At 34.2% G+C, this 25,044-nt stretch overlaps 3 protein-coding genes across 3 annotated transcripts; 1 reads left to right on the top strand and 2 right to left on the bottom strand.

Moving 5' to 3' along the window:
- Positions 1-62: 62 nt before the first annotated feature.
- On the bottom strand, positions 63-12,293 carry LOC107403588 (serine/threonine-protein phosphatase BSL3). Its single transcript, XM_016010869.4, has 22 exons — positions 12,137-12,293; positions 11,253-12,041; positions 10,422-10,482; positions 10,240-10,318; positions 10,050-10,129; positions 9,872-9,966; positions 9,659-9,758; positions 8,409-8,478; positions 7,244-7,345; positions 7,067-7,148; positions 6,780-6,959; positions 5,028-5,298; positions 4,686-4,923; positions 4,412-4,582; positions 3,392-3,630; positions 2,586-2,670; positions 2,404-2,502; positions 2,118-2,317; positions 1,959-2,034; positions 1,106-1,241; positions 878-1,017; positions 63-774 (listed from the first exon to the last, which is right to left on the bottom strand). Exons 2-22 carry the CDS (start codon positions 11,680-11,682, stop codon positions 691-693), a joined length of 3,018 nt encoding a protein of 1,005 aa, XP_015866355.1. The 5' UTR covers positions 11,683-12,041; positions 12,137-12,293; the 3' UTR covers positions 63-690.
- A 4,587-nt stretch (positions 12,294-16,880) lies between these two features.
- On the top strand, positions 16,881-21,363 carry LOC107403937 (outer envelope protein 39, chloroplastic). Its single transcript, XM_016010860.4, has 11 exons — positions 16,881-17,167; positions 17,387-17,453; positions 17,534-17,572; positions 17,765-17,909; positions 18,050-18,208; positions 18,335-18,405; positions 18,488-18,566; positions 18,665-18,780; positions 19,203-19,350; positions 19,979-20,048; positions 20,787-21,363. Exons 1-11 carry the CDS (start codon positions 17,134-17,136, stop codon positions 20,942-20,944), a joined length of 1,086 nt encoding a protein of 361 aa, XP_015866346.1. The 5' UTR covers positions 16,881-17,133; the 3' UTR covers positions 20,945-21,363.
- Positions 21,364-21,779: 416 nt separating this feature from the next.
- On the bottom strand, positions 21,780-23,138 carry LOC107403942 (uncharacterized). The gene is made up of 3 exons (XM_016010867.3): positions 22,761-23,138; positions 22,364-22,471; positions 21,780-22,213 (listed from the first exon to the last, which is right to left on the bottom strand). The coding sequence occupies exons 1-3, from the start codon at positions 23,103-23,105 to the stop codon at positions 21,902-21,904; spliced, it is 765 nt and encodes a 254-aa protein (XP_015866353.1). The 5' UTR covers positions 23,106-23,138; the 3' UTR covers positions 21,780-21,901.
- Between the last annotated feature and the right edge of the window lie 1,906 nt (positions 23,139-25,044).

The following is a 25,044-nucleotide window of genomic DNA, read 5'->3' as shown; positions in this document are numbered from 1 at the left end:
ACTAAGAAACGAAACCAAACCGGCATATAGCAATTTGCAGAATAAAACAATGCACAAAATCCTAAAAGCCAAAACTTTCACGTATTTTGTACGTTGGGCCAAAAAAGGTTATTTTTCTTCACACAAAATGTTACATTGTACAAAGCAGAGAAGAAAATTACACAAAGCAATACCTCTATGATACATGGACGCTCACAAAGATTCTAACATTTATATATCTCACCACAAATATGTCCTCTCAAAAGAGAAAAGAAAAAAAAAATTAATAATAATAATTAATAATATGCCTAAAACGAGGAATAAAAAATATATAAATAAATGAGAAAAATACTCAGCACTACCAACCCATAGGAAGAACGTTGAAGACTGATTTCTACCTGCCTGTGGCTCAATTTACAAAGAGTGAGTGGATCCAACTGCAACTTCTTAGCACGTCATACAAAAAGAAAACCTAACCGCCGCTGGCAACCTGGTTCTGGAACTTGCACCTTTTCATCATCTCATGGCCTAAAAATCGAGTGGCAAAAGCCAAAAATTCAAATAGCCCCTCTTATCTGATTCCTAGAGAAGATATCACAAGTTCAGAAATTTTTGTGTATGGCATTAATGCTATATACAGAACGCTGGAAACCCCAGGTGGAAGTGTTATCTTTCAGAATAAACTTCTTGAAACAAGTTTGGAACTGCCAACTATATCCATGCAAGGGAACCCCGATCATTTGCTACTTGTGGTCGGCCTCTTGTTGGTGTTGGAGGTCTATTAGCATTCAGCTCCTGCTCAATAGAAATCAAATTTAACAGTGATAAAAACTAAGCCAACAAGCACATATTATAAGATAAAAAAAGTCCCAACACACAGTGCACATTTATAAAGTACCTGCATCCATGTATCCTCAATATGGCGTTCTGGTGATGCTTCCGGAGATGAAATTGCCGGTGGCAGTGGATGAATGAGTTTCGGAACCACCACAAGATCTCTACCCAAAACCAAGATTGCCCCTGCATTATTTGCCGTACCTGTTGAAAGTGGCAAGAGCCAAACAGCCAAATCATTCAAAGGATCTTAAAAAGTCGCACCCAAGATCAAACTATGACAGGACCATACCACAGTAATTGGTGGCAGAGAAAAGTGTAATCAAATGTCCCTGGGCAAAACGCTCAAAGCCGTCCATTACACATTCATGTGCACGTACAATCAATTGAAGGTCATTGTTATTGCAGAATTCCATGACCCGGTCAGGCTGAAAAAGCAAACTCTTTTAGATGACCACTTTTATTAGTAAAATTAAAGTCACCAACATTTCTTCCCCTCCTGGATGCATCTTAATATACCAACAAAACAAACCCACATAAAAACCAATTGCAAGCAGTTGTGTTGTTGGGAAATTTTTTAAAGTACAAAAACAGAGTCGGGGTAACTTTTTGCCGGTCATTGTTCTTTTAAGAGAAGACCTGTTTTATTAGGTCTATTACACAATTGTTTGCAAACAGCTGTATACCGGAAAACAGAACAGCCCACCACACTGTTTTTTAGATGTCCACATTCACTGGTATATTTTCCTAAAACTGGAAGTCTAAATGCAATACCTAAAAGAGTAGTTACAGCAACTGAGGGGCAAGCACTTTTTCATCAAGTAAACATTTTGACCAAGAAAAAGAGTAAGCTATGTACCACAATTATTCTCTTCGTTAAAAATGTAAAGCAATTGATGACTGTTAAACTCTTGAAAGTTGAAATTATATTATCTTCTTGTTTATCAATTTCTCCACCATAAACAGTGAAGAAAAACTGGCATGGTAACCTAATTGTTTCTTATCTCTTATTTTTTCCCTCTTCTTATATATATATATATATATATATATGGCTAGGAGTAGACAACTAGTTAGTAATACCAAATAATGAAATTATATAATAGGAGAATGATAAATAAAACACAAAGCAATCAAGTAACACTCACCCCAAAAGTAACCAATCCAGGACCTCTAGCATTTGGTCGCAATCCTTCCACACTGTCATTTTCTGTAGGATCAGACCTGAGGAGACCAGTTAAAATGTCATTAACTATTTAAATAAAAGCATTTTACAAGAAACTAAGTGAACATAGATAAGTTCTGACCATAATAAATCCATAAGCACGATAGACCCTGCCTCCATTGTAATGGGACGCTGAAGATTCTCAATCTGTTCTACATGATTTATGGACCGACCAATGCCACCATGCATACAAATGATTTTCTTTTCAATAAGAGCTGCCAGGGGAAGCCAATTGAACAAACGGTTTATTCGATGCCATGCCCAAATTCCATCTCTTTCACCCTGATGCACAAATCATGAAATCAGTAATCATGCCCAGTTAAAATAAAAGAAAATGGACAGTATTGAACTAATAGGCATAACAATACCATGCGCTCAATGCACTCAATGCGGAAGCCAAAAAGGGCATTAATGTCTGCAGCTTCATGGTTTCCACGTATTAAATGCACATTGTTGGAATACTCAACCTGAAAGATTACCAACAATTATACAATGATCTTGGTTAGAATGTTTAGTCCAGAAAAACAAGCCACAGAAAGACAATTAGTACCTTCAAAGCAAGTAGAAGAGTAATGGTTTCCAAGCTGTGCTGCCCTCGGTCAACATAATCTCCTAAGAAGAGATAATCGATATATCTGATAGTCACACATAAAATCAGCATCATGGGAACCAAAAGTAAAACTTTAGCACCGACATGTAACTAAAATAATATTGAGCATGGACCAAGTCTCATACAAATATGCAAGAAAGTAAAAATCCTACACCAATATAAATGCTAAAAATTAAACAACTGATAAAGAAGACCTCAAAAACCATATTAGTTGGCATTTATTGTTCTTAACAGTGTTAAACCTGGTAAAGAAGGAAAATTTGACTGGAACTAAATGGAAATGCTAGGATGGATAGACACACAAATGACATATTGAACCATGAGAGGAGACTAAAGTACAAAAAGAACCACCATATTTTTAGCTGTATTCTCAGCCACACTCACTTGACCACCCAATATGCATGTAAGTTGTTCAACATCAGTTTATAATAATAATCCCAGCCCTAAACTTACCAGCTAAATTTATCTGTACTAATCCTGTAAATGGTATTTCCCATTCAATAAGACAGGACAAGTTAACAAAAAAGGGGAAAAGATATTTAAAAGAACAGCATGATATTTTATCAAATGGTTAAGCTCTAGTATAAATATAATCAACATAATATCACAACAAATAACAACAACAAAAACCTTAGCCTAGGTTTATGAGGTTGACCAAGGAATGTCCACAAAGAACAAAAATTTGAATTTGGAACAAAAGGAACTAGGGTTAATCATAAAAGATCATTATATTAATCATGACTTACGCAATATCTCCAGCAGTAGAAGGTGCACCATACTCATCAAAAAGACGCATGAGGTCCCCAAATTGCCCATGCAAATCACCAAATATCTTGATAGGGGCCCGAAGCTGTAATACACTGGGTTCACTTGAGAATATCCGCTCAGCACTGTCACAAAGATCTGCTATTTCATTGCAGTCTAAGAAAAATTGCCGGCGCACAGGGGGTTTCCAGCCACGAGGCTTTAAAAGATGCGCTATTACCTGATAAACCAAAGAGAAGGGGGGGGGAATCATTGATGTAAAATAAAAGATGGACATAAATGCACAATTATATATATATATATATATAAATTCGATGGTGCATACGTCTGCACCATAGGAGTACTGTATATATATATATATAAGTACAAATCTACAGATATATAGATAGAACATAGGCAAAAGAATCATCCAAGTCTCAATTGAAGAAATACAAGTCAATGAAGCCTTTAAGCTAGAATGTTAGGGTAGTCTCAAGAGTTACAAATTAAATGATAAGAATTTGTTTATAGTGTTGCTAATAGTCAAAACAAGGTTAGGTAAACAGAAAAAACTGCGATTAGGAATCAGTATTATTTCATACTAGGAGGCACCAAGAACAAGAGCATATGATCTCCTTTTTGGACAAGTGAGTAAATCATAAGGAAAAAATATGGAGTAAGAGCAGCAATTTCCCAGAACGATTTGTGGTCAGTTGTACAATCCTACAATCTTGCTCATCATATAAATATTCAGCAACAAAATCTAACTGACAACTCTTAATGTCATAAAATATGTTTTCTTGAAAAATAATTAAAGATGGAGATGAAAACATTAACATTATATCCACACCTATAAGTCTTGCTCTTAGCTGTAGTGTAAATAAGAAAAAAGAAAATGTGGTAAACTTAGCAAAACTACTTATCAACAATTGATAAAAGAAATCAATTCCAAGGCATCCACAAAAGAATATATTGATGATAGATTGGAATGCAAGGAGTACATAAAATGCAGTATGTTGCACCTTTTTGGGCACACTATTGATAGACATTTGTCGATCTAACAATTTTCTTGCTGCAGTTGCACTCTCTGGGGTCCCATAGCTGACCCGCCTGCCTTCATTTTCAAATTGATCAATTGAAAGCTGTCTAACCATTCCACCCAAAGCTCCACCAGTTTCTGCAGCTACAACAACCTGACCAATCACATGAAAGCAAAAAAATGTGTCACACTTGTTCAAACATTTTCATCCAAAATTAACCTCCGATTATTTCAAATAAACAATTTATAGTACTGACAGCTCTGTGATGCAGCCGAACTCCAGCAGGAGCAATATTATTCGACCCAGCAGAATCAGGTTTAATCAAGGTAGATATCTGCTTCCCACTAGGGGTAGCCTCTGAACCACGATCTCTGTCAGGCAGTTCAACTTCTCCATTAACTTGTCGTGCCTTAGCAGCAGCCAATGTGGCACTGATAGCCTCTGCTTCTGCTATTGATGCTTCAACTAAGTACTCAACACCTTTGGTCAGTCTCCTATATAGAAATCAAATCCAGAATCTCTTTAAATGAGGAAATTAAATAACATTCCATGACCACAAATGATTAAAATATAAGCATAAATGCCAAGACTAGCTTACCGTGTGCCCTGGAGCATGGCATTTTCAGTGCTTACATCAGTATACATGTCCCCATTTACAGGGGGCGCAACAGGATTTCCAAGCACAACTGCACCATCAGGTGCTGCTTCAGCCATTGTCTGCCTTGACCTTTCATCAATGAATCCATACCTACCAGGCAAACGCGCTTGCACATTAGATGCAGCAGCAGCTGCTGCAGCATGTGAAGCTGCACTGGTTGTTTCAGCAGCAGCAAGATCTTCAGCAACAAGTAGGTCATCAAGCAAAACCCCTATAGCATGAATACACATTATTGTTGAGATACAAGCATATGAACTTCCGATATAAGTAGGTCATCAAGATAAAACTGAAATGCAAAATTGATCAACCAAAAGAAAAACTTTGAAACACTGAATCTATTAAATTGCTTGCCTTGTCAATTTCTTCTTTGTATAGCTTAACTAGGTCTCTGCTGCTTTGATTTATTTCACCTATGGATAATGTTGAAAAATCTGCCTATTATTCTATACTCAACCTGGGGTATAGTCCTTAGAAATCTACCTAAGAATCAACATCAGATCATAGGAAATTTGTCAACTCGCTCAATATCCAATGTTTGTAGTTTGGTATGAAAAAATTTCATTTCAATGTCATCGCTTCTCCCATCCATGGATCCACAGATTTGCCAAACCATCTTATTTTTTCTCAACTGCCAAGAGATGTCATCGCTCCTTATTCAATTATCCAAGCATCACGTTGAGGAATAAAATGATTCCATGAAAGGGTACTCTAGCAATGACAGAGTATTACAACCAACTTGACATCTATGGTCGGAATTAGATCATTACTAGTGCATACAAATAGTGACTGCTGAGGACATTATCTAATTAAAGAACATGACGGAACATGTAAAGGTATTTAAATTATCGTTATTCTTAATCTTGAATTAGATTAAGGGTACAAATCTTGAGGAATGGAAATCTTCAATCTATAAGGCTTATATTATTGAAGAAGGGAAAGTCATTAGATTGTGATGCTTAGAACACCTACAAGGATACAGCTGAAAATCCATCCTTAGTTGCTCTTGGAAGTTCCAAATCTGCATCATCCAAGGGTGAAGGATGGATGAAGGAAGTAAAGTAGGACATAAAGAGTCACTTCTACTATCCATGAAGGAAATAAAGTTGGAGGGGTCGATAGGGGGGTATAAGGTAAGTAGCCAAAGGATTCACCAAAACTTACAGTATAGAGTACGAATAGACCTTTGCACTTGTTGCTAAAAATGATAATTATCCATTCTATTATCCCTCGCTACTGTTGCCCTCATAGCAATTTTACATCAAGTCTTCTTAAAAGGTCACTTGGAGAAAAGGTGCACATGGATATATCCAAAATTTAGTGACAAGTCATGGAAAACAAAGTCTGCAATCTCAAAAGTCCTGAACTTAAATTAGCTAATACAAGTCATATAACCTAGTTTCTTCTTATTTTTTTAAGTAAGGAAATAACCTGGTTACTTAAATGGTTAAATTTTCTAATACAAGTCATAACAGATCAATCAACAATAATGGATAGTAAATACTAACTTCAAGAGACTCAAAAACCCCGATATTCCAATAAAACATGTCTGCAGATTATACTAAGCTATATTTAGATCAGCACAAACTGAAACTGTGGCTGTACACCTATTTCAGGTTGACAGATTCTCTTCTTAACAAGGAGATTTAAAACAAATGCGTAAAGGTTAACTGTTGAATAAAACAATTCTCTTACCTCCACGTAAACCACCATAAATAAAGATTAAGTCACCAACTGCCGCAGCTGCATGTCTGCAACGCCTTGTCAACTCAACGGCAGCATCTCCACCAGCAGCATCAGCACTGTATCTGCCTGTCCTGGGACTAGTAACAACAGATTTTGTATCACACCAAACACCTGCTGCAGTATCCAATACTGTAGGCAGTTGAAACAAGGAATTGTAAGGTTCGCAACAACAGAATCTCTTGATAACATACTTCAGACTGAAAACTTCAAAGACTGTAAGCACCATAATCATATACCTGCAACACTTGATGAGTCTTCTACCATGCGCCCACCCCCTAGTGCCCCTCCAGACACATGTAACCGTGCATTGACAAAGACCTAGGATCACAAATGCACAAATAATTAATATTTGCAACTAATTGTTTTTAAAAATAAAATAATGAACAATAGGAGGAAATCAAATGAAAACCCACTGCTGCATGTTGATATCTTGGAGAGGGTGAGACACCAGGAGCAATAGCCCATTCCCAGCGGCCATCCCTATGCTTAGCAAGTCCATACGCACTTGCCAATGGCTGCAAACAAACCCCACAAAAAAAATAAAAAAATAAAAAAGGACCGACACTTATCTTCCACTACAAATGTGTCGCTACACCAAGAAATAGAAATTCCAGCAACCAGCAAAAAAATCAGTCAAGAAGGCAAATCATAAACAATATTCAGTAAAGACAATACACATTAGGGAAACAGAAGGTATGGCCTGGTAAAAATTAGAGGTCCTGATCAAATGTCCCCAAGTTTTTCATGGAAAAGGTGCAACAATTCAAAAGCAACCCTGTCCTTTCTATATAAAATATGAAAGATTTCATTCTGTGTACAGCTGAACATTAAGGTAGAAATGATCATGAATTTAGAGGAATAGTCCCACAAACATACTCCAAAAACCTTTTCACAAAGACAGGTCCCAGTACCTACTACAATGATAAGACAACAATATGAAATTCATGGACTATTACAAATTACTCTACAGATCATATGAAAGCATTGAATAATATTAAAGAGGATGAGAAATCCCTAAATGCATCAAATATCAGAGATTGAAATGTACCAGGTAGCCAAAATACTGAAAACAAATTAACTACTTGAAATAGAGGATGATGCTGCACTGATGATAGGAATGATAAAGAAGATTTTAGAGCTTCGACATCATAAACTCACCACCCCAAAATTAAATAATAATAATAATAATAATAACAACAACACCAATAGTAATAATAATAATAATAATAATAATAACAACAACGAATTCCATTCTCTCTAATTTTACCAAGGATTAAGGAACAAGGCACTACTTCCTAAAAACTAGACTTCAATTGCACTCCAATAAAAACCCCAACTCAACCTGAATGCAAACAACCATTTTGCTGTAAAGAGTAATTAGGGAATCATATCTCATTCTTTATATTTTATAAGTAGCTTCATCAAGTCCTCTAGCCTTGTATATTAAGTTCAACATCAGTATTATAGTTTGTCCACTTTCTTAAATACACATACATATATATATATATATTATATATATTTGATGCAAAAAACTGAAAACAGGAAACCAAAAAAAAAAAAAAAAATTCTTTAACTCACCACACTGTTAGCATCCCTTCCTCCACAAAGGAGAAGAAGACCATCAGAACGTGCACTTGCAGTTGCATACCTAGTCAAAATGAAAGGAGAAGGCATGACCACAATACTTCAGTAAGATGTAAGTCATCAGAATGACAAAACTCTAGTTTAAATAACAACATTATCCACCTAATGGCACCCACTTTTAGACCACCATAAGTATATAATTGATTCTCAGTACTGTTACCTTGGATAGCACTGATACTTGCAGATTGTCAATAGCATATCATATTGAGTGAAATCTTAAACAGTTTGCAAATGCCCCACTTAAGCAGAAATCCTCAGAGATATTCTTGAGGATTACTGAGCCATGATTTATTCAAATAGAACAATATAAATCTCCAACATGCAATGCAATGGACAACAACTATTTCTTATACAATATCATTCACACACAGATAAATATAAACAAAAAGTATAAACTATAAAGTAAAGGAACTAGTAAGAGCTCTAACCAAGTCATCTATCCTTCATTTCTGCGACCCATGAAACAGTAAAAACTGAAATTTAAAATTATTTAAGACTTAACACATTAACATGCACGCATCATCCTTGAAATCTTCCTATCTTTCTTGTAGAGTCCCTCCTATATGCATTTGTGCAGACGGATATAATCCGGGGTGATCTAGTATCTCCATGGAAAATACCAAATAAGATGTAATATCCCAGTTAGAGATATAAGAAGGAAGAACAAACAAGCTGTAAGTATTGATATGACAAAGCATACAAAGTTCTAAGCGTATACTGTTTTACAGGGAGCATGTAAGATGAATTAGTAGCACCAGAAAAGCTATATAAAGCCTGTTAACCCAAACATGCACCAAAGTGCAGAGAATGATCCAACTGACAGCACCTACTTAAAACCACCATAGAACTGCCACCTTCCATAATTTAACCAGTAAAACTAGAACTAAAATCAAAGTCGTGATTAACACAATGCCAACATATATGGCACTCCATTGATAAGTACATTGGTAAAGAATGATTTGGACATAACAACAAAGAGCATTCATGATATACCAGCTAAAGAGTTTAAAATATATATTTCTTATATACATGTCAAGAAGATATAAGTGATTGTATAAGTTTTTGATCCTATCCACAAGATTATATGTGTTATATTATGTGCATATGCATAACCATAAATATATATATATATATAGGAATAAGCGAAACAGAAACAGAGAGAGAGAGAGAGAGAGAGGGATTACATGCATGGAGGGGGACCCTCCCCTTCTGGTTCCAACTTACGCCATTCATAAGGCTTGGCAGCCGTGTCCAACGCCCAAACATCAGCTAAAGGCCGTTTTCCTGGTAAACATACACCAGTATCCCTTTTCTTTTAAATCCATTTCTTAGCGTATAATTATTATTCTTTCAATTCGATGTACATAAATTCAGAAGCTAATCCTGAAGTGACTCACCATCATTGCCACCAATTGCCATGAGATATCTTTGCCCCACCAAAGCCATCACATGGCCATAACGTGGCCCAGGTCCAGGGCCTTGCACAACAACCCTACAGGACAATCAACTCATGTTAATAAATTGATTAAAAAATAAATCCAAAAAATAAGGCAATAAAATTAATCACAAGTCTACCTATGCCAGCGCGGCCGCTGCTGTGTGAGGTCAAGAACATGAAGATCTTCAGCAGACAAACCAGCAGGACCAATACCACCCTGTACGGACATGAAAGGTTCTAATGAGAAAACAGTTATTAACTTTTACTGAGAAAATGACTGAACATTGATTTTGTCATAACTTTAATGATAACATGCCACATGCTAACCTGGATAACAACCATAGTTCCAACAGCAGTTGCCACATGTGCAGCCCTTGGTGTTGGTGGCTCTCCAAAAGGAGTGATCCTGCCAATTAGTTCAATGTTACAGACTAAAGTAAATATGAAGTATAACAGAAAATCACAAGGGGACTATAAGGTAAGAAAAGGTTTTTTACTTCTAGTCTTACCTAGACCATTTATTTGTTAACACATCATAGCAGTGCACATCAGCTGTGGCACCCGCTAGTCCTGAAATTCAAGTAAAATCACAATGATTACCGAAGGGTACAGCATGAAACATGTTAAATTCTGTTTTAGCTTGATAACTTAGTTGGATCTACTTAGGTAACTTCCTTGTACTGAAGATTTAAAAATCAAGTTTCTTCATATTTTTTCAATCCCTACTTTTGGAGCCTGTAATATCAACGAAATTAATATCACACTGAATAAATCCAACAGAATTAAACAAAACCAAGGGTTAAACAACTTGAATGTTCAAAGCATTATAACAAATATGGAAAAACAATAACTAAAGGACACAACTTTACTAGATTCCCACAACACTAAATTAGGCGTAGAATTATATCATCCCACAACACTACATTAGGCAGAGAATTATATTATTCTTACGGCAGCCAACAGCTTACGTCAGGACAACAAAATTAATGTTGCTCAGTCATTTATGATATTGGAAGAATTAGGAAAGCGTACTTCTTTGGAAACATACACTAGAATTTAAAGAGTACAACCAAACTATACAATCTCAATTGTATAGAAATCAACAAAGCCAGGATTAAAAAATAACTTTAATCTACTTGAGAATCTAAATGTATTTAGTCCATGACTAGTTAAAGATATAAAAACAAAATTAGACAAATAAACAATAAACGTAGCTTCAGCTAGGGTTCCATATTTAATTGATCTCGATGAATTCAAAAAAATGAATAACATTAGGGCTTTCTCAAACTACGATTGAAGAAAATAACCAATTGAAGGAAATCAAACATAAGAGAACATACGGATGCCGGCACTTCCAGCTGAAGAAGGAGTTCCTGAAGCCGCAGAATTTCCCTCGAGCGCCGTGGCACCACCAAACAAAATCAACCTGGGACCAATGTACCCCGGCGTACCCTCCTCCCCAACGGCGGCTACGGCCGTCAACGTGTGGCCGCACCTCGGCCCAGGCCCATCTTCCTTCTTCTCTAAAATTGCATTCACGACCGAGTAGGTCGGGGCGTGCCGTGGCCCAACCACCGGAGTCTGCGGCACCTGCGGTGACGCCTGCTGCTGTGGCTGTTGCGCCGGCGACTGCGGCGGAGATCCACTCCCCGCTTGTGACTGCTCACCTAGTTGCTCCCTGTCCATGGAAGCCGGAGACGACGGCGTATTATGGTTCTGCACCGCCGGATCGTGATCGGTTTCCGGCACCATCGACGAATCCACATCCATTGTTTCAACCCTTCGATACGAACCCTACTTTCAAGATCGGAGCTAGAATTCCGACCAATTAGCATTCCTAATCACCATTTCCATTATTCCCGAAAGGAATCCTATCCCCCAACTTCCACGAGTACCAAATATCCACAATCGAAACCCTAGCTCGGATCCTATGACGTTAATATTATACAAACTTTTTTTTCCGGAGAAAATAAGAAAAAAAAAAAAAAAAAGGAAAACAGAAAGGAAAAATATCTAGGTTTTTTTCCCTTCCCTTATATCTCTCTCTGCCTCTATAAACCTCGTAGAAGAAGACGAAGAAAGCAGCGCATCGAGGAATAGAAACGGGGACGGAGACAATCTCAAAGCCCCTCAAACAAACAATCACAAGCACATCAAAGTGTGAGAGAGAGAAATAAAAATAAAAATAAAAATGATAAATTAAATTAAATTAAATCAAAAATACCAAATTCTCGTTCTATTTCTTTCTCTCTCTCTCTCTCCTAAAAATCCTTCCACTTTCTCTCTCCACCAATTCCCTGGCTTTCTCGCTCTAAAATAAAAATTATATGTTCTCCTCTGGGACTATGTGATGTACTTCTTTTACGTTTTTGTTTTTGATTTTCATTTTTCTTTTTTCCCTTTTTGTTTTTTTAGTTTTAATTATTCATGAAATGGGGAATAGTGACGGTGTTTTTGTAATATTATAATTTTTTTTTATTTTTTTTTGTGTTTTTTAGTTTTTGTTTCTCTCTCTCTAGATTTATTATTATTATTATTATAATTATTGATTGTTGTGACCGGTAATGAACCGGTAAGAGTGTTGTATGTAACGGGCTGTGGCAGCCGGGTTGGTGAGTTTGCGGCGGAAAAGAGAGGAGTGGGTTACCGGATTAACCGGAAAGGGCTTTAACTATTAACGGTGATCACCGGTCTCCTATTTCTAAGGAGTTTTGCCTCTTCCCTATCTATTAGGGGGGGCATTAAGCTTAAGCAACGCGCAGTCTTACAAAGTTAATGCCACGCTCCATTACTTAATATTTTTGACAAAATGAAAGCTAATCTGATTCTGATCCAATTGTCAATTAATCTCTTTTTGGGGACAAATAATTTTCCCTCATGTATAGAATATGGATATAATATATTGAAAAATGAATTACTTATAAGCATTCTTATGTCAATGTTTAAATTTTTAATATGAAATAATTTATGTAAAAAACAATTTAGGAAGCATTAGAATTGTGATGCATTTTAAATCTTTTGTTTTCGATAGAATAAACAAAATATGCTATTTTTCCAATACTAAGAGGTGTAGTCTCACAATGTTTATGTTTTTGTTTTTGGTTTCTAATTTATTTATTTACTTTTCAGATAAAAAAATTGAAACTTGTTTGCTGATTGATTTAATATATATATGTATATGCATATGAACTCAAAATCAGGAAGAGTGAAAATGATATTTATTATTGAAAAAAGAAAATTAGCCGCAAGTAATTTTTCTATTTTTTATTTGCAAAGAAAACAAACAGTACAAATGAAAATACAGTACAATTTATGTTGAACCATAAATGATCCATTAAGTTCCCTTCAAAGAAAATACAAAAAAAATAAATGAACTATAAGTTTTTTGGAAAAAAAAAAAAAGGATTCGGTTAAAACATTAAATGAGTTATCAGTTTCATTTTAGACATTGGACTTGGATTTGATCCATAATCTCTTTTTTTTTTTCAAAAAATTTATGATTTTACCATTTCTATGTCTTCTAGAAGACAAACCAAAAAAAAAAAAAAGATAATATATTTGTGGCTTAATTTAATTATTTAAGAAACTATAACGTATTGTGCAAAAGTGATTTGCTTATATAAAAAAAGAAAAAGAAATGAAAAGAAAATATAACATTTTGAAAACCCCTTTGCCGAATAAAAAGTTCAAAAGGGGTTTCAAAAAGTTCCTTTTTGGTGAAAGCGTGCATGTGAAGTAAGAAATAGCGCGTGAGAATAGCAAACATTCGTTCTGACAAATACATATTGGCATGGGTGAGAGCTGAGTGGGTTGGGTAGAGATAGATACTATATTATCATCATCATTAACTATTAAAATATATATATATATATAGTACACTCTATAATTGTTTTTTTTTTCTTCAATAATAATAATTGATTTTTCTTCTTATTCTCAATTTTTAAAAAGAAAATTAGTTTTACTAGAAAATTTTAATAAATATTCATAGTCTGGCATAAAATAAATTTAAACTGAATTTGATGATCCAAATAAATAAATAAAAAAACTAAAATTAAAACAATCCTACTTGTATCAATTTAAATGTAAAAGACAAATGGAAATAAAAGAATAGAATAAATGGAAAACAGATGTTATATTTATTTCATTTTATACAGACGCAAAAGGAATATGAGAAATAGAGCAATAAGGTAGTGAGGAAGTGTACGTGGCAACTTAGAGTTTTGATAATGGCAAACTGACGTGGAATGTCCAAAACAGGCCACATGGAAGTACTGCGTCTGCCAGATCACTCTTGTACCCTCCTATTTGTTGGTCTTTCCATGTACAGAAAATGATGGGTTATTTATTCCCTTTTCCGTAAAACTGTACACTTTATATTGCAGTTTTTTATTAATTAAGAATTTTGTTTTTATTGATTTATCTTAAATTAGTTTGACATAATTATAACAAACCTATATTAGATTTTAGGATATGTTTTTTTTTTTTAATCATTTGCATTAGTTTTATTTCCCGCATTTCCCTATTTCAAAGTTATTTTTATTTAATCATAAATATAAATAGCTTAATAATTGAATTTATTTGACTATTTAAAAAATGTTATAAATATATATATATATATATAAAAAATGTATGTTGGGTTAATTTTTCAATTTAGTCATCAAACTTGTTTTCAAAGCATTGTAATGGTATTAGTATCTGATACTTTTGTTTTAAAGTTGATAAAATTGATCATTTAACCTTCAAGCGTACACCATCTGTATAGATAAGGCATATTAGACAAAAGATTGTTCTGATGCAAAAGTAATGATAAATAAAAGAATAGAAACAATAAAGTAGTTTCATTTTATTTTCAAACGTTGTTCGAAATAATTATAATTAACAACACCTTTCTATCTAGGCCTAGGCCTAGGTAGAATTTTTTTTTTTTTTTTTTTTAAGGTGTTGTGGAAAGAGGAAGAGAGAAATATTGTTGCCCTTACCTTATGTATAGTTTGTGAAGTTATTGGGAAAATGAATAAGAAAAAAGTCCCATTTGATTAATTTCTTAATTAATTAGAATATTTTGGATGATAAAGGAATAAAACTCCTTGAAGTTTTGTACTCGTTATTAATGTTCTAAAAATCACACCGTCCTTCTTAATGGAAACAATTCCCACTTCTTGTTAAATATGTTAGGCAAAATGAATAAGACAAATCAATAATTGACTTTTACAATATGTTTTCTTCATTCTATCCACATTTTCACACAAGTTTCCCTTGTAACCAAAAAAATAAAATATCTAACATCCAAACACAGTTTATTTCAATATTTTATTGGAAAATACAGCCAATAGTAAAAAAACCTAATATATATATGAATGATATAAAGGAAATTAATTATAACCCCTTAAACTTTTGACTTATTATTAAATTTTCTAGAACCATCATATCCTTTTTAAGGGAAACGACTCCCATTTATTACATCCTTGATCAAAGCCATGCAAATTGCCTCCATTGGATATCAGCCAATGACATTCAGAAAGACACCTTCTATAATCTCTATAAGCATCATATGCATCAAAACTATACCAGCTAGTAGAATTATTCCATCTAACATTGCAATAAAACAAAGTTGTGCCAAAGAAATTAACAGAAAAACTCCATTGTGTTTCTTGCCCATCTTCCAAAATAACAATCCCAAGATCATCATCTTTGGATTGACAATGAAGGGTCAAGGTTTGCCCATCTCCCAGGCTGTTCATCACATGGACGTGCACTTTAGCTTCAAGTTTCATGCCCAAATGCAGCAATATTAATAAAAGTATGGTAACTTTCTTTGTGCTTTTCATCTCCATGTATATAAAATTTGTATCTGAGAATAAATAGATATATAAAGATGGCTACAGAGGCATGGCTTGCTATATTTATATGCCATGCTCATCACCTAATATTACAAAGGAAATGTCTAACTACCTTGCTTTTGCATTTCCTGTTAGGAAGATCATAACAAGGGAATATGCCTTAATATTAGGTTTTATAAATATATATATATATATAAATATATATTTATAATCATGTTTGGGCCATATATTAAATTTTCAAATTTAATATTTTTATTTATTGAAATATTATTTTAAAAATATTAATTAATTAACATTAATCCCATATTAATTAAGGATGAAGAAGACACATGATTGTCATTTGTATAAATTGAAATGTTAAAAATTTAAAGAATACAACAATCCCATCACAACTGTATAACGCAGTTGAAAGTTTTCTACACATATATAAATTGAATTTTCATTGACTATGAGGAGATCCTCCAATATCAACATATCAATTAGACAATTAGGTTACTTAATTAATTTTTTAAAAATGTAAATATATTTATTTAATTGTTAATTATTGTTTTTAGTTGAAATTCATTTTAAAAATCTTTTAATAATTAAACTATTCGAACTTTATGGATTATTTTGTTCTTCAAAATATTAATTCGTCTGGTCTTATTTGGTACGCTTTTATTTTTATTTTCTTTAAACTATTTTTAGTTTAAATTATTACCAACAAATCAATATGCATTTCCAATAATAACATCAATAGGTATATATATATACACATATATATATAACATTGTTATTTTATTTTTATTTTTATTGTTATATTAAAGCTTAGGGTTCAATCTGCTAGTTAATAATTTAATAAAATATGCATTTTATCCATACTATAAATACATTTTTAAAATTTCAAATTAATTATAAAATTTTATATCTAATTTCATAAAATACAATAATACAAAGTTATCTTACAATTTTTAATAAATTATACGTTTTATTTTACTTTAATTATTAGTTTGCCAAGAAAATAAAATAACAGTGAAAAAGGCAGAAAATTAAACACCAAAACCTTATTCCTTTTTTTTTTTTTTTTTTTTTCAACTTTTTACTTGTTTGATTTTGACACTTGAAATTAATAGAAAACAGTCCTCATACCACACACACGCACACAAGGCATCCGCACGCGCAGGTAAGAACAACGAAGAAACAAAAGAGATAACAGACTCTGGAAGCTAAGAACTTCTACTTTGCTCTCTTGCACTACAATAAAGCCACACGCCCACCAAGTTCTCTTTCTTCTCTCTCTATATTTGAACAATTTTGTTCTGCTTCTCTACCTATTAAGCTCATTCTAAGCCTGAACTTCCATTTACTTAATGGTTGATGAGTCACGGTTAATGGTAATGGTATGGGAGCTCAGAAGAGTATACATGCTGGCAAAGGTCAATTTTTTACTCGCAATTTTCCCTTTAACCTAAAACCCATTAATCAAAACTAATAAAGCTTCAATTTTTAATAGCAAATAGATGGTTATAGATGCGCGAATGGGTCGTTTATTGACTTTCTTATGCCCTTTTTTTCTTTTTTACCTTTTTTTGGGTGACCTTGAGATTAATTTGCTCTCAAAAAATTAATTTGCTCTCTTTTTGAATATGCAACAGCCACAATTGATGTTAATGTCGATCTCACTCACAAGCTTTGCGCTTCTTTGATGCTTCCCCCTCTCAGGTTTTTCGTTATTTAATGTTCTGGATGCTTTCTTTTCTGTTCCTTTTCTTGGTAACTTAGCCTTGTTCATTTCCTTACAGGAGCAGCACTGGAAGCCCTCTCTCTCTGGTAATTGGAAGGTTAGGACTTTATTTTGCCTTCTACCTGTCAAATTTTTGGTATCTGGGTATTTGAGTTTATCGAGTTTTATTTCCTTTAGTTAGCCGTGTTCTGTTTGTTTAATGAGAAATTTGATGTGGGGATGGCAATGGTGTTCTGCTTTACAATTTATAATAATTTTTCTTAGCCTGACCAAATGATTGTGTTTGCAGTCTTTGCCTTAAACACCCAAATTTATTTGGTGGAAGTGAGAAGCTTGATGTATCTTGGGATAAGGGGCTATATGATTCTAATATCTTGGTAGCTTATAGAAAGCCACGACCTGAATGGCTAGCACAGCAATCTTTTGTAATTCAGGTACTTATTATGTACCTTTATTGGGGTGCAGTAGGGAGACAACTAGTGTGCGCTTTTAGATTGCTAATTTTATGTTAAGATAACCCAATTGATCATTTGACTTGAAATAAGTATTTTAAGTAAGTTGTTTTACTTCACAGCAATCTTGTTCTCCCGAGATCGGAGTTCATGGTGTCCCCTTGGACAACTTCTCCCGTTCTGGTAGTGGAGGTGTGAATCTGTCTCGATTATCAGTGGGGATGGATTTGAATGAGCCTGCGAGCTCCAAATGGAGCAGCACAACTAGCATAAAGTTTGAGGTCTGGGCTGACTTATTCAAGTTTCCACTTACCAGTATCACTGCCACATCTTTTTCTTCTTTAGTTAGTATCTGCAATTATGCTATGATCAATAGTGAATTTAAATCGCTATCATCTTTGATTTAGCATGTTCGTCCAGTGAACGACAATGGCCATCCTATTACAAGGGATGCTGATGGGTTTCCTGTGACGTGCAGGTAAACAAAGGTCTGCAGTACTCTGAATCTAAGCAAACTGTTTGAACTGATTTTCTTATATTGCAATGTGCTTGTCATGCAGTGGTAGTGCCCATGACAATATGGTTGTTATAAAGCAAGAATCTCAGTTTGCTAAGGCCAATGATTGCAGTTTTTTCCATGTACGGCTTCTAATTATTTTTTATCTATAATGGATAAACATACGGATCCTTGGACTACTTTTCTGTATTCCACTAACTGCAAGTTTTTCTCTATATAGTTTACTCTGCAAATAGAACAAGGGATTCCAGTTCTATCTAAGTGGCTAATCTTCAACCGTTTTAAGTTTGCTGCATCAAAGGGAGTGAAACTTGGGCCCGGATTTCTCTTGGCAAGGTGAGCTATGTTCTTTGATTTGTTAATATTAGGTTACATGAATCATTCAACTAACTTTGTCCAATCTATGTTAATCAGAAACAACATTGTTTAAGGTATTTATCAAATGCTACAAATGCTTTTGGATACCTTTGTAACAAATTCATCTCCATTGATATATCAAATTTACAAACTGCTAATGTACTATCTGAAGCGCTGTAAGAAATTAGGTTGCATTATCACACGTATAAAGGTTCAAATTAGGCTGCATTGAGTCTGGAATTCAAGGAAACAATCATATGATGTATAACCAATTTCAGACACTTCACAAGTCCCACTTTTGAACTCATACAAGCGTTGTTTTTTTTTTTTTTTGGGTGTGGTTTTTGAGTAATTTACACATCTTGTTCTATCTGTATTACTCGTACCTTTTCTTATGACAGGGTGACAGGTGGTTCCATTGTAGGGGACATGGCTCCTTACCAAGCATTTACAATTGGAGGTCTTGGTAGTGTGCGAGGGTATGGTGAGGGTGCTGTTGGATCTGGAAGATTATGTATGGTTGCTAATAGTGAATTGACATTTCCTTTGGTATGTAAGATAAATACTTTTTGTTTTCTGGCATCACCTAATGTCTATGAGAACGACGTCATATACATATTATTTTTCAAACCTTCTACATGTGCTCCAGCAGGCTGCTCGAAGTTGCTGAGCATTCTTTAGTTAGAGAATCATGGAAATAAGTTACGATAATTGAAAGGCATCATAGCATAGCCTAGATGCTTTGGCATTACTTTACTTCATTCCTGTGATTTTGGAATTTTTACACCTTCTAAAGCCTAATAAACTTATAAAACTTTATCATTTCTGATACGTGGAATCAATCAGGTGTTTTCAGTGCAGCAGCTTTATGTTTAAGAACATCTATATAATATGACCATATTTGTTCCTGACCATGTAAAATATGCTTGTTCTTCCTGACTATCAAAAATCTGAAGCAAGGAGTAACGGAAAGTTCTGTATTTGTGAATAATGTAACATATTTCTCATAACTATGTTTATTGTACTGCTAATGTTTACTTGTTGGGTTTTTTAATTTTGCGCTATACAAAATGCTCTACCCATCTTCATCTTTTGCTTTGGAGTTTCCTACTTTTTGGATCTGCAATAAACTTCCATATCTTGTACTTATCCTTGTAACATTGCTTATTTTATCTAGAACAAGACCTTGGAAGCCGCTGCATTCTTGGACTGTGGAACTGATTTGGGGTCTGGTCATCATGTACCAGGTGAGGTCCATTTTTTTACTGTAAGAACATGCTCTGTTTCATGAATGTTTTAGCTAGTTTTTAATAAGCCAAATTGCTGACATTGCCTGGTTTCCATTATTGAACTATATTGAGTGGTGACTTTTTATGCCTAATAAACCACCATTCTGAATACCAAAATATAATCTGAACTACCAGTAAATGCTTCACGAACTCAAAAAGAAATGTTGAAACACAGAGAGAGAGAGAGAGAGAGAGAGAGAGAGAGAGAGAGAGAGAGAGAGAGAGGTATAGAAGGAAAAATGTACCTAGAACGTAACATTGCTTATGTTAGGTTGATTCAGCAACCTAATAAAATGGAGTTGTTAATTGTGAGAGAGAGAGAGAGTTGGGAAGCTTCAAATTGTTTTGCTTTTCGATTTTTTCTTTTCTTCCCCCTCAACAACACCCCCCACCCCCCTTTCTACCCCCCACCAACCATTTAAACATCCTGCTATATTGGAATGATGAAATTTCACATACATTACGAATTAACATAATCAAGAGGGCTGTAGCTTTTAATAGAATATTTTAGACTGTAACCAAAATTAGTACTTTCTTTCCTTCTTTTGTTTTGTGTGTTAAATGACCTTCAAGCGGACAGTAAAAAACCTGCACATAGACTTGCAATATTCCTAAATATTGGTTCCTCTTTATTGGAGGATCCAAATGTTGGAGTCTCTCTGTCAAAATATTCAATTTTGTTGTTTGGAGTTTCAGGAAATCCAGCCCTGAGGCAGGGCAAACCAGGATCTGGAATTGGGCTAGGATATGGACTTCGTTTCAAATCGCAGTTTGGCCATTTTCAGGTTGATTATGCCATCAATGCGTTTCATCAGAAAACTGTCTACTTTGGCATCGGTAACCTTGCCACATGAATGCATTCATGACCAAGAAGATGCAAATAGGAATCTGCATTCCAAGAAGTTGCAAATGTCGTGGAGTTTCCATCTTAATTGCCTTTGACAGTCCATTCTTCATCACTAGTATTAGTTGTGTCAATGGAGAGAATACAAGCTGCAGGCATCCATGTTTCTTTCCTTCATATTTGGGAAGTAGATAGAAGATGGAAATCCACTAGAATAGTTTTCTTTTCTCCCCCTTCCTTTTTCTAACAGGATTTTTTTTTTCTTTTTTCTTTTTTTTTTTCTGATGAAATTATCACCATACCAATTGTTATTGATTACAATCACTTACCAATTCATGTTGAGGAAAAGAAATTCTTATGTAAAAACAAAAATTTTTTTCCCATTACAGAGGATGATTGAATGCACATAAATTCTCTCCTTTGACTCTATTATTTATTTATTTATTTACTTTTGATGATTGTTTTTTCAGTGTTTTTTTGTGAATACTCTTGACTTCAACTTCTAAATGCTGAGTCAGAACCTTCGTAAAGCCACCAACTCTAGGGAAATTTCAAGGACTGTCTTTAAGACTCTCCAACATGAAAAAGGGTTTTTGGTTTTTTATATTTACTATCAAAGAGTTTAATCAGTACCCATAATTTAAACAATATCTAGAAAGAAACCCACGTGTATTCAATATGCAGTTCTTGTTTCAAGTATGTTAACATGGTCCTTAAATATATGTTTTTAGTTGATTCCCAGGTATATAAAGCCTTAAACATTGCAATCTCATAGAACTTCACATTCACATTTAAGATTTATGTTAAATCCAAATGGATTTGAAACTTAGAATAACCTTTGAATAAAAACCAAGAACTGAATCACGGCACTGCTTTTCATCCAATTGCATTTGGTAAAAATGATTTAAATCAATCAAACAAGTCAAATTCCAACATGACAAAAAATATGACAATCATCATCAAATAATTAAAAGAAACTATTGTACTGGCTGGTAAGAGAATCCTTAAGGTTCGAGTACAAGGCGTAAAGCGAATACTGCCGGAGATTTGACACCTCATACCATGAATTGAGAACAGAAAGATGCCTGTCAGTGCCGGAAAAAGCAAGCTGTATACTGATACTACAATCACCGGAGCCTCCACGGTTTTTACAGCTTGATGTTTTGATGGCACAATCTTGTTTGTTAAGGCAGACAAAATTAGATTTTCCAGAGCATGAAGCACATCCATCTCTCTTCCAATACAAATTCTGAAGCCTACCCTTCTGAAACTCCAGTACCTTCAACCAAGTCATCTTGTTGTTAAAAGCAAGATAATAAAGAAAATGGAAAGTCCATATAGAAATTTACATCATTTAGGAATGTGGGAATGGACTAGATTGGACTCTGCTATAGAGTTCAGTCAAGGTCCTGCATTTCAAAGTCCTTACCAGGGTAAAACTGGTGACTATATACGTAGTGTTTGCAACAAAGGCAGGGAGAGATCTTGCCGCATACTTTCTTCCAGCAAATGCAACCATGTATCCACCATATGAATCCTACAAAAGCCTCAAACTAATCAATAATTTGTTTCAATAACACCATTTTACATAAAGATAGCAATTTTTTTTTTCCCAACTAAAAAAAGGAATTTGTCCAAGTTACAATGAAGCCTTTCATGTTATGTGTAATTAAACTACACAGAGATCATGTTATGTCTAATTAAACTACACAGAGAAAGGGGAAAAAAAAAAAAAAAGAACTTTTAATCATGGCATATTTGATTAAACAAAGAAAATCCCAAAAAAGACAATTCCAAGATTTTTACAAATGTGAAATGGAGCTTACTGGGTAGAAATCAGTGGTATTGATGGTGAGGAGGGAGAGCTCGTCAACTTTGGGTCTGAAAAGAGCGAACTGGGAATTGAGGGAAGCAAGGGAGAGCCTTACATCGCAAGGAGAGAGCTGATGGGAATGGTCGAAGAAGAAGGAGTTTTTGGAAGAAAAAGCAATCCCGAATGTGAAGCCGTCGAGCCTCTGAATCTTGGTATCGGTGCAGGGCTGGTAAACCCTGTTTGTGTTGACGGTGGCGGCGGCATCAAAATCTGCAGCCATAACCAGCATTAGCGACTGCAACACCACCGCCACCATCACCGCCATGACCGCCATTGTTGAAGCTTGTGAGATTAGCATTGTGGGTTAGGGGAGTTTTCGGATATTTGAAAAGTTAAAATAAATGTATATATATATATATATATATATTTTTTTTTTTTATTATTATTTTCAAAATGATAATAAGCGCCCATAACGCCTTCCTTCTTTTTCGAACAAGCCAAAAATGTCGTTTGCATTGCATGGCATTGAGAAGGGTGTGTGTATAGAATTCTTTTAAGGGTGTATCAAGTTGAAATGGATCAACAAGCAGAGCCTTTCTCATCTTTAATTTATAATGGCTTAAACGTTATCCTTTCTTTATACAAACACTTGTATAAAATTTTTCAAATTTTTATATTTTGATTTACGTGGCAAAAAGGTTATTTGTTAACAGATGAGTACGACTCAATATAGGGATTGGGGGCTGGGGGGATCCATATATATATATATATATATAAAATAAGAAAATATTGATATTACCTATGGTTTATGATTGCATATAATATATTTTAGGTGTGGCTTTATTTGTGGTAAAAATGGTTGTATATGGATATGCATATTACCAATTTCTAGCTACTTTGACCAAATTTAGGTGTTTTCTACTTTTTCCATAACATCAGCCACTGCAATTTGTAATCACATTGGATTGACGAGGCAGCACTATACAAATGTCAGCTATACTTTTTTTTTTAAAAAAAATAAAATAAAATAAAAAGGAAAAAAAGCATAAAGTTATTTATATATTGAAAGTCCAAATAGTACGCCATTGTGAAGTTGGTACCAATATAAATGGTATAAGCAGGGACACTCAATTATTATTTTTCTGTTATTTGTTTACTAATGTTTTGGGACATATGGCAATGGATTTGTAAATGCTGTGACAGATGGGAATCATATGTTGGAACTAAAATACAAAAACACATGATCCATCTCTGGTTCAGTGGGTTGAAAGAAACTAGGTGATCTAAATCTTCAACTCAGAACAAAATATCTAAATTTAAACAAACCCCATCTTCATCTTTAGTTGTTTTATTAGATTGGTTTAACTTTCCAGAACAATTAGTTTTAAGTATGGTGCTTTTCATTCAATTTGACCTCATATTTTGGTGACGTGTTTGATTATTTTGGAGTTTTATTGTTTAGATCTTTGTCAAATGATGACTGTTCAATCTTTTCATATATATATATATATATTATATTCGGCCATCTGTTCTTCTGTTTCTGATCCAAAAAAATAAAAAACCTTATTTATTTATTTATTTTTTCCAATCATCTTATTTATAATTGTTCTTTGATAAGAACATTTTAAACAATAAATAAAAGGAAAGATTCCTTAAATAAAGAGATATGGAGTTCAAAACAAGCCTTGGAGCAGTTTAAAGTAGGTAAATTTATGATTAACTATTTTCTTATTTGTCCCCAAAATTAGTCACTCGGCAGGCAGACGCATATGATAGCCACATAATGAATCATGAAAATGTACATTCAGAATTCAGAATTCAGCAAAAATCCAAATGAGGAGGAAGCATCCTCGTCCTATGTAATTAAAAATCTTCAATCTCAAGAAACAACCATCATGCCAACACCAAGTCCCACGTTTTGAACACTTAGCACCAGCACTTCAAAAGACAACTTCCAAATAATAAATAAAATAATAATAATATATATATATATATATATGAACGAGACACGGTGCCCTTTAAGAGGAAGACACTACAACAAAGCTTTGGTTGGTAGCCAACCGTCAATTCTCCTTTTCGTCCACTTCCATTTCAATTCTCACAATCAAGGCAACCACCTAACATTGACGCCACACCTACACCAAAAATACAAAACAAAAAAAAAGAAAAAAAACAAAAAACAAAAAAAAAAAAAAGAAAAAAAAAAGGGAAAGATCTACCTCCTTATGCGATTGCAGTCGCTTCGCTTAAATTAATTCGTCATTTGGGATTCTATTATGACTTTAATTCATCAATTT

Source organism: Ziziphus jujuba, chromosome 10, assembly GCF_031755915.1.
Source record: "Ziziphus jujuba cultivar Dongzao chromosome 10, ASM3175591v1".
Classification (NCBI taxonomy): Eukaryota; Viridiplantae; Streptophyta; class Magnoliopsida; order Rosales; family Rhamnaceae; genus Ziziphus; species Ziziphus jujuba.
Note: the sequence above shows the minus strand (reverse complement) of the source record. Positions and strands in the feature narration are given on the sequence as shown.